At 44.2% G+C, this 14901-nt stretch overlaps 1 protein-coding gene across 1 annotated transcript; it reads left to right on the top strand.

Moving 5' to 3' along the window:
- Positions 1-5270: 5270 nt before the first annotated feature.
- On the top strand, positions 5271-10276 carry LOC146578272 (uncharacterized). The gene is made up of 7 exons (XM_085267794.1): positions 5271-5301; positions 6372-6413; positions 6493-6759; positions 6840-7079; positions 7163-7339; positions 7914-8039; positions 10011-10276. The coding sequence occupies exons 1-7, from the start codon at positions 5271-5273 to the stop codon at positions 10274-10276; spliced, it is 1149 nt and encodes a 382-aa protein (XP_085123920.1).
- The last annotated feature ends 4625 nt before the right edge of the window (positions 10277-14901 follow it).

Genomic DNA, 14901 nt, shown 5'->3' on the forward strand with positions numbered 1-14901 from the left:
CGTGTCCAGTAAATTTGCTAGGTAGAGACGCTCTGACAAAACTTAAGATAGCAGTCATGCCATTCTTTTCTGGTATTACACCTGAGTGCATGCTAAATGACACCCGCCACATCCACTTTCCAGAAACCGACCGAGTATCACAACATTCTGAGATTTAAACAAACTCCAGGCCCAGATCCACCTTATGATCAGCAAGTGTGGAAGCTAGGAGAACAGCATTTGACCTTACAGCACAGGCCGAAATTGTGTAGGTTACGCAGTGACCACAGATAGTAAAATAATAGAAGCAAAACCCCTTTCTTCTTCATGTTCTGCACAGAGCGCTGAGCTGATAGCTGTGATACGCGAAAGCTAAATACACAAAGACAAACTAATAAACATACATACAGACAGCCAGTATGTTTTCTCTGCTGTGCATCATTTTGCAAAAATTTGGCAAAACAGAGGAATGATTACACCAACCGGAAAACCGGTTCAGCATGCTAACCTCTTACAACGCCTACTGACTCTTTCATTACTACAGGCAACAATTTTGCTGACAGAGCAGCAAAATAGGCGGCACAAATGACAAACATCACATTGATGGCAGTAAACACACATCAGATTCCACTGGATGTGTTGAAAAATGAACAAAAAACAGCAAGCACAGCAGAGCAGGCAAAATGGCTAAAACATGGTGCAGTTCTGAAAAACGACTTAATGATGCGTTATGGCAAGCCAGTGTTGCCAAAATCCCTCCACAAAACGGCCGCATTTGTCAACGGGGGGACTGACCAGTATTGTCAACTCTCATTTCTACAGTGGTTATAGATGTATTCTCAAAGTGGCCAGAAATCTACCCAGTGAAAAAGGCAGATGAAATGTCAGTAGCAAAATGTATGTCTAAGTTGTAGGTAAAATAAAGAGATGATTGTAAATAACGAAGAATGTAATGATGTCTATCAAGTGTCTTGCAGATTACAGCCCGGTGACTGGGTTCTGATCAAGGTGCTCCAAAGGAAAAACTGGAGCGCACCCAGGTGGGAGGGACCACATCAGGTTCTCCTCACCAAAATTGCGGAACGACCATCCTGGATCCATCAGAAGTGAAGCCATCTAAACTCAGCCGACACAGGCTCGCCCAATTGTTGTGATCTCGCCCGGTGGAGGGGACAGCCTTCCTGGCCGGGGGGTCTACTCACGACAGGAGGGTGTGTCCTGTCGTCATGAGGTGGTGGCTCCTAATAACTGCAGCGGCCCTGACCCTGGCCGGGCTCCTCATCTTTGCTTCCGTGAGGGACAACAAGTCACGCTATATGAAGAAAAGGCAGACACTGTATGACAAAGGAAAGTACACCAAGTTTCCCCATGGCTACGCCACTAATTTCTGGTGGCAGTTTATGAACACTACAGCTCACTTGAATAATAAAACTGACTGCTATGCATGTACCCATATGCCCCTATCCTCGCAGACGTCTGGCCTGTGGCCGTACAGCATACCTGAAGATCGCAGTTGGTGCCTGTTGGGCCTGGCAACACATCCAGGCTACGGTACTCTTTGGTCCAAGGCCAACTACAGCATCCCAGCAAAAGCAACCTGGAGGTCATCATCACCCACAAATGTGAACTGTTCCGGACAGACCAACCTGCTGACCTGGCCCCAAGTCTCAGACCCGCTGCCTGATGTAATTCTACTGAACAAGCTGAACGCATCACAACTGCCAGTATGTGTGATGAACAATGGATCGCGGGCAGTGGGGGAGCTGCCTACTCACCTATCTACCGGATGCCACTACAAACAAAGACTCAGTACCAGACAGGATGTGCACGGACAGCACCAAGCAGTAAAGGAACCAGAGTTTCGCATCTGAGGAGGAGTGAAACTCTTACAGAGCTTCATTGGAGCTGCCGAGGTGCGGGATCATGTGGAGATCAACCGATATGCTCTGCTACGACACATCAACTTTGCCAAAGACCCTGGGACCGGCTTTAGCAGGAGAACAGAAGGCCCTCAGAACGATGGTGCTGCAGAACAGACTGACACTAGACCTGCTAACAGCATCACAAGGAGGAGTTTGTAAGCGGAGACATTTATGAAGCTTTGCAGAATTTGACCATTCTGCAGAAATATGTCACTGACCACACATCTGGAGCAGCTACACCGCCATGTCTAAGAGTAATGATTTCAAAGATGATAACAACTACAATGACTGCTTATGTTGCCGTGCCTCAAGAAGACCAGCATCCCGTTGCAATTCTGTTAGAGGAGAACTTGTAATAGCTACTAATAAATGACGTGGTGATTAAAAATGACTTGTCAAGTGATCATGCACTGATTAACACATTAGTAGTTATGCAGGTACAACATGAGGTTTATATTCTTTTCTTTTTATCATTTTATTTTTGTAGTTTTAGTTTTATTGTTTTCTCTTGATTATTCCTTTTGTTATTTCATTTACCATGCTTTTCTTTGTTCTTTTTATTATTTTATTATTTGTTTTATTCTTTAGACCACATGATTTACATTTCTGCTATGCTGACATTTTGAAAATTAAAAATTGCTTAAGATACTTAATAAATAACCTTCACAGACAATTGTTGTATACATTTAAAATAAGTTAAAACAGGAGGGAATGCCATCCATCCATCCATCTTCATCCGCTTTATCCGGAGCCGGGTCGCGGGGGCAGCAGCCTAAGCAAAGAGGCCCAGACCTCCCTCTCCCCAGCCACCTCCTCCAGCTTATCCGGGGGAACACCAAGGCGTTCCCAGGCCAGCCGAGAGATATAATCTCTCCAGCGTGTCCTGGGTCTGCCCCGGGGCCTCCTCCCGGTGGGACATGCCTGGAACACCTCACCCAGGAGGCGCCCAGGGGGCATCCTTGTCAGATGCCCGAACCACAGGAGGGAATGTTACAGGAAAAATGATTCTATGTTTCTTTACCTTCTTTTAAATGTACAAAGATGCCCTTTGTCTATGGTTAGATTAGTTTAGAATGATCCTTTTAGACTTTCCCAGCGAAGACATATTGTTTTGGGACATATTGTTTTAGATTGTTTTATCTCTCACAGCTTTCTCTCAGCTCTCTGCTGACGAGACTAGCGCCACATATGGAGTTGTTTATTTTATCTGTTTATTATTTTCTTATCCTGTTCTCACTGTCTTTCCTATAAAAAGTGCCAAGCCTCTGTTCACGGTGTGAGTTGTTCTTGCAGCTCACCCGTGTGCACGTTAAAGCATGAAAAGTAACCTTGTCTCATTGTGTCTTTATTTCTCCTGAGTCTTTAACAGAGTTTTCCCCCAACATGACCCTTTGTCCACTGTGGGTCCTTGTGATAATTTCTTTGCTCCTCTATTCTTCTTGTCTTTCCATCTCCTGGATTCTCTTTTAACCATCTACTCATTCTCGTTCTCTTGTGCATCAGGGCTGAGTTATTGATGGAGTTTCCCAGATCAAATTTAAAGGAGGATGGGAAGAAGAGGATTTTCTCTCTGCCAGTCCCGTCAGCTCCCTGCTAAGATTTAGAGCTTGTCCTGTTTTTCAGTATGAAGGCCCTGCTCATCTGTTTTTCTTGCCATTGCTTAAAAAGTGTACATTCTGCATCCAAATGTCCAGCTGCCTTCAACTTTGATGTTTGTCTTGGCCAAAAATAAGCCTTCAGTTTATTACTTTGTTTAAATAAAAATCTCTTGCTGATAAACTGAACCCTGGCTGTGGCGTCAGAGTAGCGCTATATAAGTGCTACATAAGAACCAGTCCTTCTACCATTTACTAAAAGCAGGCTTTTGCCAGGGCTGCAAAGGGATTTGTAAAGAATGAGTTTTTAGTGTACTATGCTTCAGGCAGTTGTTGCATGGAAGTGGCTGTTACTGAAAGTCCAGCACAGACCTGTAGTGACAGCCAGTGACTGGCATTTTGAAATGATAATAATAGCATAATGATTTAAAATTCCAGGTTCCTAATGGAGGTCTTGCAGATAAACAGTAACACATTCTATAATTTATTATTAATAAATAATAAACAGGTGGAGCCGGTAGCTCAGCATGTTTGATTTGGCAGTTTTGCACTAGATGAGCTTCCTGAGGCAACTCAAACGGGATCTGTGTTTCCAGGTGGAACTGAACAACAACCTCTCCATTGGAGCCAATAATAAAAACATGAATAACAATAAGCTTTATTTGGGGCTCTGATCTGAGGATGTAACATCATTTGTAATGTGGGTCTCAACAAGCTCAAGGAACGCTTTAAAAGTAGCCATTAATATGGTAAAATCACAGGTAGCCAGATTTCCTGATGTTGTATCTCCAATAACAGGTCACGGCATTTCGCTCTCGAGGCAGCCAGTGCGCTTCCCTGCAGTCCCAAAAGGTTGATTCGGTTCATCTTGACGCACACCTGTGTGCACTTGTATTCAAAAGGTTTTTCCGTGTAACAATCTGATAGTGGGTGTGGGGAGCCATAGATTCTGCCCCCCCAGGACCACCGGATGGGCAGATGCTCCACCCTCCTTGAAAGAGCTGAAGAGATGCCTATATGGGATGTCACCCAGTAGCCACAGTGCAGAAGTCAGAGAGGGCCGGCAGCCAGCTGCACCAGAGTGGCCCGAGGTTTGAGGGCCCTCCACCCCCCAAAGTAGCCTGACGGAGTCACGGATGCCAGGCCCTGCCAAGCAGCCGCCGGGAGTGAGCCAGTATGTGAGACCTGACTTGACACATAGACAAACATGCACACACAGACACAAACATACACCACCCTCATACACACATATACAAATATTCAGCACTCACCCAGTGTGGAGACAAGATGAACCCACACTCCCCAAACACACTCTAAACCCCAAGTCCATTTCTTTTAGGGGAGAAATGTTTGATTTTGGGGTGGGGGTAAATTTCATGATACATGATCACATGGTCAAATATTTTTAGACGTTTGGCTCCTCCCACGGGATGGTGTGCATCTTTCTCTGCTTTCTCTGAGATGTGAGTATGGATATGTGTGTGTTGACTGTTGAGGCAGGTGGATGCTGCTGATTGCTGGTTTGAAAGAGTTCCTAAGTGTTGATTGGATGATTGGATGTACAGCAGCTTCTTAAACCCCAGCTCACAGCCACCTCCGCCCTCTACTTCCCTCCTCTGTACCAAATAAGGAGCTAACTTTGATCCAAATCAGCTAACTGCGCATCACCAGCTCTTCCTCGTCCTCGCTGTCCAGAAGCAGCAGCGTGATGATCTTGACAGGGAAGTGGTGAAGCTGAAGGTGTCACTCTGCTGCCAGTCGTCGTCCCGACAAGATGAAGACTTCATCTGTGTCTCTGCTCCTCGGTGAGTCAAACGCTGAAATCCTTCACTCACTCATAGCGTTCATTTATCTTATAACACAGTAACAGAGTGTGTGCTGGATGCTCTCACTGACTGACTCTAAAATGAAATCTCTTCAGGTCTGTCCAAAGTCTGAAGTTACGTTTATGCGAGAAGAAGAGTTCACTCTTCTTCTTTAGTGTTTTTGTTGTTTTAAAGTTCAGATCCATCGTGTGTTCTGGACTCAGAGAGTTGGACCTTCATATCCAGTTTGTTGTCTTTAACATGTTGACTTGTAGAGAAGTCAGGCAACCTCTTTTTTTTATCGAAGATCAACTTTCATTCAGGAAACCACAGCTGCTAGCTGCAGGTACCACATGCTCCTCTGGTCTGTTATGTAGTCTTCACTTCCACTATAGAGAGCAAACTTTCCTTTATGTGGACTCTAATGAAAGGACTGGAGACTGTTTTTTGTCATTTACCTTACTTTTGTGTATTTTGTTATTTTTCTCATGATGAGCTTCAAACAGAAGCAAACTGGGACTCAAACCTGTGAATAAAGATCAATGAAGCAGCTTCTCCAGGTTTTTATTCAGCAGCTGATGCTGAATAAACAACTAACCCTTATCCCATGGCTTTGGTTTATAAGTTCTGACTGTTTAATCCTGAGAATGCTTTTCTTGCCTGCTGTACCCCTTACTCTTTTATTCCCCATTGCCCATCCACCCCAAACTGCTGAGTCTTCATGAAGCCTGAGTGGGGAGCAGTTTCTCTTCTGCTTCCAATAATCAACAATTCCCCAAAATCTGCTTAGTTTGGGAAATGTTTAGGTGCAGGGTGTTGGATTGTCAAAACAGATATGACGCCCACCTCATTCAGACCAAGTGTACCAACATAGTTTCGTCAGCATGTGTTAAAACTGAGCTGGCGCTTTGTGTGATGTTTATAAGTCTAAATGTACTTTTAAAACCTAAACAGAACCTTAAAAGTGAATTAAAGGTCTCCCCCCTTTAATGTGATGTTTTTGGAACAAGACCAGATTGAAACAGGTTCCTGCCCTCTGACCTTCAGTGACCTCTGACCTCCTGTTGCAGGTGTGTGTGTGCTGCTGCTGTCTGCACTGACTGTTTGTGCAGGTGAGTAGATGAAGTGCACCATGGTCCAGGACAAACACTGAGTGTAAACACTGATAGAAACTGTTCGTCTGTCCTCCAGTCTCTCTGAGCGTAAGTCCAAACCTTCAGCAGTTCTTCACAGCAGCCTCAGTGTCTCTGACATGTGACGGTCAGCTGGGCTCTGATGGATGGACGGTGAAGAGGGACACAGGAAGTGCGACTGAGTCATGTGGAGCGGGTGGGCGGGGCTTTGGGAAGATAAATGGTCCATCCTGTGTTTTTGATGAGTTCAGCCCAGTCAGTGGAGTTTACTGGTGTGAAGGTGAAGCTGGAGAGAAGAGTGAAGAAGTCAACATCACTGTATCAGGTAATGAAGTCTTTCATTTCATCAGACTAACAGCAGACTGTTATACCACCTCTACATCACTCTGTGGGTCTTTTCCTCAGATAAAGAAGTGATCCTGGAGATCCCTGCACTTCCTGTGAGGACAGGAAGTGATGTCACTCTACGCTGTAAAAACAAAATTGGTGGCACAGCTGCAGCTTATTTCTACTTTAATGGACGTCCTGTTGGACCTAAATCAGAGCACATAATCACCATTAACGTGCAGCAGTCTGATGAAGGTCTCTACTGGTGTTCTACTGATGAGTTTGGATCATCTCCTCAGAGCTTTCTGAGGGTCAGAGGTCAGAACACTGTTTCCTGTTAAAGCTTAAACCTGTTGAGCTGATAACAAACTGAATGACCCAGCTTCATATCTTTCCTGCAGATCCTACTACACCAACACCACCAACAACAAAAACATCAGCAAACATCCATATCTCCTGTTCTCCTCCTCCTCTTCCTAATCCCTCCTTCATCATCCCAGTCATAGTTACTGTAGGTTCTCTGGTCCTTGTGGTTCTGGTTTTGGTTCTAGTTCAGCTTCTTTGGAAGAAACGCACAGGTATGATATCTGTCTGACCCACCTGGGCTCTTTTGGTTCAAGCAGCAAATTAAAATATTTTGAAATTTCACTTGAGAAAATCTGAGGGACTTTCCTGTCTGCATTTATTTTGTAGAGCACTGGGTCCCAACATCTTTAGACTGATGCGTTCCCATGGCCCAATTGAAAAGTTTTAAAAGTTCTGGAAGTGGGTCCATAAAAATGAAAAGTATTACTGATATAAACTTGGCTTATCTCTCATTCAAAGTCACGTCCAGACAGCTTCCATCAGGGTTTCAATTTTAGGATCACTCCCTAGAAATTAGATTCAGACTAAAACCCCACAGACACAAACACCAGTTTGGGTTGTTTTTCCCGATTGGCTGTCACTTGTTAAGGTGGTATGATACGGGAACAGTTTTCTGTGGTCTCATCACTCTGATGCTGCCATCATGGCTCTGCTTAATCCATAATCAACGAGTCTTTGCTCCTGAATCCTGTACCTGTAACATCAGACTGTCTATGAAGGTCTTCTAAACATCCTACAGCAGTGAAGTGATCACCAACGTTCATTCACATCACATCATTTCTGCAGGGAGACACCAGCCAGCCTCTACAAATGATGTCACATATGCCGAGGTCACCATTAGAGAGTCAGCCAATAAGATGTCAGTCATCCAACCAGAAGTGATTTACTCCAGCCTGAGCATAAACACTACAGGTACACATTCTAGCAGGTGACATAAATGAGCGATAAAAGCAAGAGAAATTGAGAGTTGAAGAAGATGAGACTTTTTTTCTCCTCATCATGCTGCCATGTGTATTTGACCTCTGTCTCTAAATTAATCTGAAAGTTTCTTGTTCTGGACAAATTTAAATGTAAACCCATTTTCTAAAAATTTTAAATTTAAAAAATGTGTAAATAAACAAAGAATACAAAGATTTGTAAATCTTATATTTTATTAACAACACAATACCAAAACCAGGTTAAAAGAAGAGAAAACCAAGTGGTACCAAAGACCAACAGCTGGAGGAGGAACACTTCCAGAAATGACTGTCAATGAACACAGTTCACCACACCACCTATTCCAGGAGCGCAGCTTCATAGTAGGAGAGTCAGGTGCTGAACTGGCCTGCCTGCAGTCCTGATCTTTCATCAATGAAAACATCTGGAGCATCATGAAACCAGAAGCAGGACAAAGAAGAGCCAGGACTGCTGGGCGGCTAAAACCCTCCATCAGACACGGATGGAGCAACATCCCACTCCCAAAAAGTCCAAAAGCTGCTGTCCTCAGTTCACAGACATTTCCAGAATGATGTTAAAAGGCGAGGCTGTACAGGAGCATTACAAAATGACACTTCTGATATGTGTTTGGTTTTCTGTCTTTGAGAGAATATGAGACTTGAAAATCATTGGATTCTGTTTTTATTTGTTTTAAACAGCATCACTACTTTGAGGTCGTAACATGTGGTCATGGAAAAAATATTTTTACCCCAGGGCAGCTGTGGCTACAACTGTAGCTGCCTCCACCAGTGTGTGAATGTGTGTGTAAAGCGCTTTGGGGTCCTTAGGGGGGACTAGTAGAAGTGCTATACAAATACAGACCATTTACCATTATCAAAAGTTTTGAAAGTGGGACAGGAACGCAGGATCCACAGCAGGTCTGCAGCTCTGTCGCTAGTTTCCTGTTTTACAGTTAACGTTGTCACTGGTTTCCACTAAACCTTTACTGTGGTCTCTGTGGTCGAGTCACTGTTTGAAAAATGGGACAGTGACAGTGTCAGACAGCCGTGGCACTGATCCTGCAGCTTCAACAGATCGCTGCACTGGAAGAATGTGATTGGTACATAGTGTGAGGCAGTTCAGGTTAGTATGAACGTCTGCCCTTTTCCAAAATAAATGTGGGAAATTTTCTTTATCCATGTGTGTTTGGTGAAAAATAAAGTTGACAAGTCGCTCAGAGAGAGATCAAAGATGAGGTTAGGCCACCTTTTGGATTCCACACGACGCACGAGGAGCTGATGAAGATGCAGAGTCACCAAAGTGACGGGAGAAAGTTCTCCTGTGTGAGACACAGCAGTCACATCAAAAGCAGATAAATGGTGAAGTCACCTGAGTCAGTAGCTGTTTTTTCCCCAGAGTCGAGTGTTCATTCACCCACATCAAAACAGGTGCTGCTCGTGTGGTTAACTGATGAGAGAAGCTGAAGTCTCTGCGTGACAGGGCTTCCTTGTTGACACCAGTGGGAAATGATCAAAGGTAAAACAACCGGTGTGATAAACCACGAAGTGTTTTATGTGTTTAAGTTCAGTTTAACTGCTGTTCGAACGTTGTGGACTGTTTCCCGCCATGAAGAAAGAAAAGATAAACAGTGTCTGACAGAACATGAGAGTGTGCTGAACTGGATCAAATTATTACTGAGAATGAAATACCATGACCTCATGAACTACAGTAAACTAAGAATGATGATGATGAGTAGAAGGAAGAAGACGACCCACAAACTCCCTCCTCAAATGCCTGTCTCCTCAAGGTCAGCTTTGTTTCACTCAGCAGTTCCACCTCAACAACGCCGTGTGGTTCAGTCGAATTTTCCCGTATCAGTTATAGTTTCCCTGCTTTCTTTCTTTCTGGTTGTTTCTGCCCTCCCGTGACCATCCTAGAGCCTGTCTCTCTGCCTGTTCCTGCTCACAGAGAGGCTTGTACCCTGCCTTCCCCTGCACCCTTTCCAGTTCCCTGAATGGTGGTCGCTGTGGTCCAGTCAGTCCCAGTTGCCTAGAGCAGCTAGGGCTCTGCTTGTCCCTGCAACCATATCAGTTCCTCAGGTAGCAACAGCTAGTGTCCAGCTGTCACCTGCTCCCATGCCTGCTCCCAGCGTGAGGACATCCAAGGCCCAGTCCACCTTTGCACCCTGGCTGGTGTCCAACTACTTCCCATGCCTGTCCCTACTCCTAGGGTGACAGTGGCCAAGACACAACCTATCCTTGCACTCGCACCCATTCCTTGGATTGGGACAGCTGTTCAGCCAATCCCTTCAGCAGTACCTGTTCTAAGCGCTCAATGACTCTTAATACACCATAGAAGCACAAGCAACAGGGGTGGGGGTAAGCCGGTGTAGACAGCACATCTGGTCCTGTAGCATGCGCTGGGCCCAGATCTGCCCCCTGACCTCGGCCTTGGAGATAAGCATGCAGAGGTGTTTGGGGTGCAAAGGATGGGAACGAAGATTCTAAACACAGTCTGTTATCATGGAGAAAGGTCTTGTTGTCCAGCTCCAGCCTTGAGGCCACAGCTGGCGCCAATGTGGTAGGCGCATGAGATGGTAGTGATTTTCCTTTAGTGCAAAAACTGCATGCCAATTTTACAGTTGCTCTAGATGTCCGTCACTGGTCTCTCAATCTCCAAGATGTTATTACTATTATTATTATCAGAATCAGAATCAGAATCAGAATACTTTATTGATCCCTGGGGGAAATTATTTTTTGTTACAGTGCTCCATTTTAAACCAACATTAAGACAAGACAGACAATACGCTAACTAAGAATAGTACAATATATACATATATATACATACATACATACATAAGTCACTTATAAATATATATTTGGAAAAGAAACATGTGTAGTTGTAGCAGCAAACAGTGTGTTAAGTGGATGCGTTGTACAGGGAGATGGCCACAGGCAGGAATGATTTCCTGTGTCGTTCAGTGGTGCTTTTCGGTAATCTCAGTCTCTCACTGAACGAGCTCCTGTGACTGACCAACATGTCATGGAGTGGGTGGGAGGTGTTATCCAACATTGTCTTTATCTTGGACAGCATCCGCCTCTCCGACACCACCTTGAGGGAGTCCAGCTCCATCCCCACAACATTGCTGGCCTTACGGATCAGTTTATTAAGTCTGTTGGCATCTGCGACCCTCAGCCTGCTCCCCCAGCATGCAACAGCATAGAGGATCGCACTGGCCACCACAGACTCATAGAAAATCCTCATTATCATGTTATTACTATTACTAAGCTCTTTTTAGCGGCTGTTTGACCACAAACAGCTGGTGCAGTTTTGCTAGATTAACCCAATGATTTAAAATTATGGTTGACATTAAATATTTTGCATGTAAATGATCAAAGAACATAGATTTTACGATTTGAGCCCCGTCATTATCTTTAGGGTGACCTTAGCCATTTGGAAAACTCCAGAGCTTCCTGATTAAAAAATTTGCAAGTGATTTCTTTCATGGCAGTTTTTCATTTGTGAAACAAATCAATTCCGTTGTAAAAGCCAACTTCTTCCAGCTCAGGGCAAATAATAAGAACATTTTGTAATCTGCTGACTTTAGAAAGTTATTCATGCATTTATTTAATCCAGGCTTGATTACTGTGATAGTCTTTATTTTGGTATCAGCCAGGCTCTGCTCTCTCATCTTCAGCTTGTTCAGAATGCTGAATCCCAGTGGGATAAGGTAGAGATTTCCTGTCCTCTGTTGATTTCCCCTCCACGATATTCATTTGATCTTAATGCGCCTTGCTGCTGCATTTATGGCTGTCCATGAAGGATTCGCGAGAACCATCCTTCAAATCTGGGGAGACAGAGGACGCATTTGTGGGCCACATTTGGAGGAGCCTTCAAATATGAACAACCTTCATCGCCTCACTGTGACGTATTCGGCCTACAAATGCGGCCTCTGAATTTGGCAACAGCCAAAGACTATGTGACTGTAACATTAAATTAACAGTGTCTTTAAATGACCTTTGACCTTTAGTGACCTCTGACCTTCAGTGACCTCTGACCTCCTGTTGCAGGTGTGTGTGTGCTGCTGCTGTCTGCACTGCAGGTGAGTTGATGAAGTGAACCATGGTCCAGGACAAACACTGAGTGTAAACACTGAAGTGCTTCACTCATCTGTCACAGATAGACACACTAACAGAGTGTGAGCTCTCACTGACTGACTCTCAAATCAAATCTGTTCAGGTCTGTCCACAGTTTCATGTGTTGTTTAGGCGACAGGAAGAGTTCACTCATCTTCTTTTGTGTTTTGGTTTTATTTGATATTTGTTTGTCATGTTGTGAAGAGGAAATCAAGTAGAGATGTTTTCAGTTTCTGTAACATGATGGTTTGTATAGATATCAGCCAACAATCATCAGATATCAGCTTTCACTCAGGAAACCACAGCTGCTAGCTGCATGTACTAAATGTTTGTCTGACCGGCCTTTGTTGTATAGTCTTCACTTCCTCTTCTGTTTACAAATTTTCCATCATGTCAACTGAGTCAAATTTAATTTCTCTCAGAGTTTGTATGCTTTGTTACTTTCTGATGATGAGCTTCAAATACGAGCAAAGTGAGACTCAAACAGGACGTAAACCTGCAAATAGAATCCATGAAACAGCTTTTTCACACTGTTCATCCCACAGCTGAGGTGGAATAAACATCTAACCTTCAAGAATGTGCTTTTTTATTTTGCAAGACCTGCCTGCAGTACCTTTACTGTCCACTTACCCAAAGCTGCTGAGAGCCTGAGTGGGGAGCATCAACTCAAACAAACAACAAATCAGTGGAGTTTACTGGTGTGTCATTCCGTTACAATCGAGGTGAGTGGCTGCAAATTTCCACCAGGTTCTTGAACCTCTTTCATATCCGCCCCAAGCAGGCCCATAATCTCTTCATCTGCTCCACTCACCTGGAGCTGATTTTTGGCAATCAGGCTGGAGATATTTAAGCCTCACACTGACGTTCCTTCTCCACCAGTTAGTCAGCTACTCCATGTTGGAGCTGGCTTTTATGTCCCTTGTTCTCGTGTGCCTTAGTTTTCCACGTCTCTTACTCTACCTTAAGCTCATCCCTTGGACCTCGAACAACTTACCTTCACTCTGGAAATCTCTCCGTGCCTCACCGGCCTGCCATCCCACTCCATCCAAACCTGTGGAACGTAGATCAGCCAGCTCACACCATCCAACTCACCTGGACTCACACTGCCCCTCCCTCAAAGCGTTTTTCACTCCAACTCCCAGTGAGCTATAAATACAGCTAAACTTACCCTCTCCAGTGTTTCCCCTTCTTCTAACTCCGTTCTCCTGACAGCTAGACCTAAGCTGTCACGCTCCAGTTACCCTTCCAGCCCAATTTCCGCTTTTGGTCCACAACCACGTTACCAGGTTTCTCACGCCAAGTCACTGTTACATTCTGTGTGGCTGTTTTCTGCTACTGCCAAGTGTTAACCTGTGCTAGACCAATAAATGTTGTTAAACCCTGCTTCTCCTCCAGGGTTCTGCTTAGTTCTGGCCCTCATGACACGTTCATTTAATCATCAGAATAACAGCACGCTGTTTTAATTTTTATATAAAGAAAGCATCCTGACATCCTGACACTTCCTGAAAAGACAGGAAGTGATGTCACTCTACGCTGCAAAGACAAAACTGGTGGCATAGTCACTGCTTATTTCTACTTTAATGGACAACTAACCAAAACAGAGCATCATGATTAATGTGCAGCAGTCTGATGAAGGTCTCTGCAAAGAGGTCATTAAGAGTAACTGTGTCTGTTTCTACATTGAAACTGTGACACTAACCTCTGTCCTGAAGGTCATTGACTGAATATTGATCATATGAGTCATCACACGAGCAGAGGTGTGAATACAGGCGTAGGTCATTACAGGTGAACAGGTGAAGCCTCCATGAGACATTGATCTCAAGACTACTGAAAAACGTGATCTTCTTCACAGTGCTGCTTCAGCTCACTGACGTTTATGTACGTTATGCACAGCTCTCTGAAATCCCACCAACACATTTCATTCAATGTTAGGGTCTCGGCTTTGGACTATCGCAGCACCTCAATTTCAAAAATGGACAAATGAACAAAAGCATTTTGTTCTCAGACATTCAGACTGTCTCTAAACATTCTCAGTAAAAAAAAAATACAAATAATCTGAGTTCAGTTCAACAGACAGAAACTCAAACTCAGTCCTTCACTCACTCATACACAACAACACTGACGTCGCCACACAGGTGAGAACGAAGGTAGGCTGGGCGTACCTGTATGTGGACTAACCACAGAGGTCCAGAGAATCATGAACAAATGAATTCATCTTTAGAAAGTGAACAAATCCTGACTGTGGTTTGTATTTATGCACCAAACAACAGTTGAGAGCAGCCAGTCTGTTGGGGGTCACTGGGTGGGGTACTCAAGGGTTCTTCATCCAGTGAATCTTTGGAGACTTTAGAGCTCATGTGGACAATGACAGTGAGACCTGGGTGGCGTGACTGGGCACATCATGCGAAGGCCCAGGTCTTTGGGGCCTACAGACACCACAAAAGAAGAAGATCAAATGAAAAATGAATGATGGAAACTGAGGTCAGAGCTGCAGACTTGCTGGTGAGGAGAGGTAATGATCTTCAGGCAAGTCAAGCGCTGTTCAGTCCTCTCCTCATCTTCCTCGTGCTCCTTTGTATATTCCATGTAGCATTAAAGGCACAAATGAGTTTAAACAGGTAAAGTCAGGTAAATGGATCCTGGTTATTGATTCAAAGTGACTAAAGTCAGTAAAGAATAAATGTTTAGGCTTTATTGTGTCAGTCAGACAAACATTAACAGTA

The sequence above is a fragment of the Mchenga conophoros genome, linkage group LG3 (genome assembly GCF_057382185.1).
Source record: "Mchenga conophoros isolate Kocher_MC1m ecotype Shallow Benthic linkage group LG3, M_conophoros_male_GT1.1, whole genome shotgun sequence".
Taxonomy (NCBI): Eukaryota; Metazoa; Chordata; class Actinopteri; order Cichliformes; family Cichlidae; genus Mchenga; species Mchenga conophoros.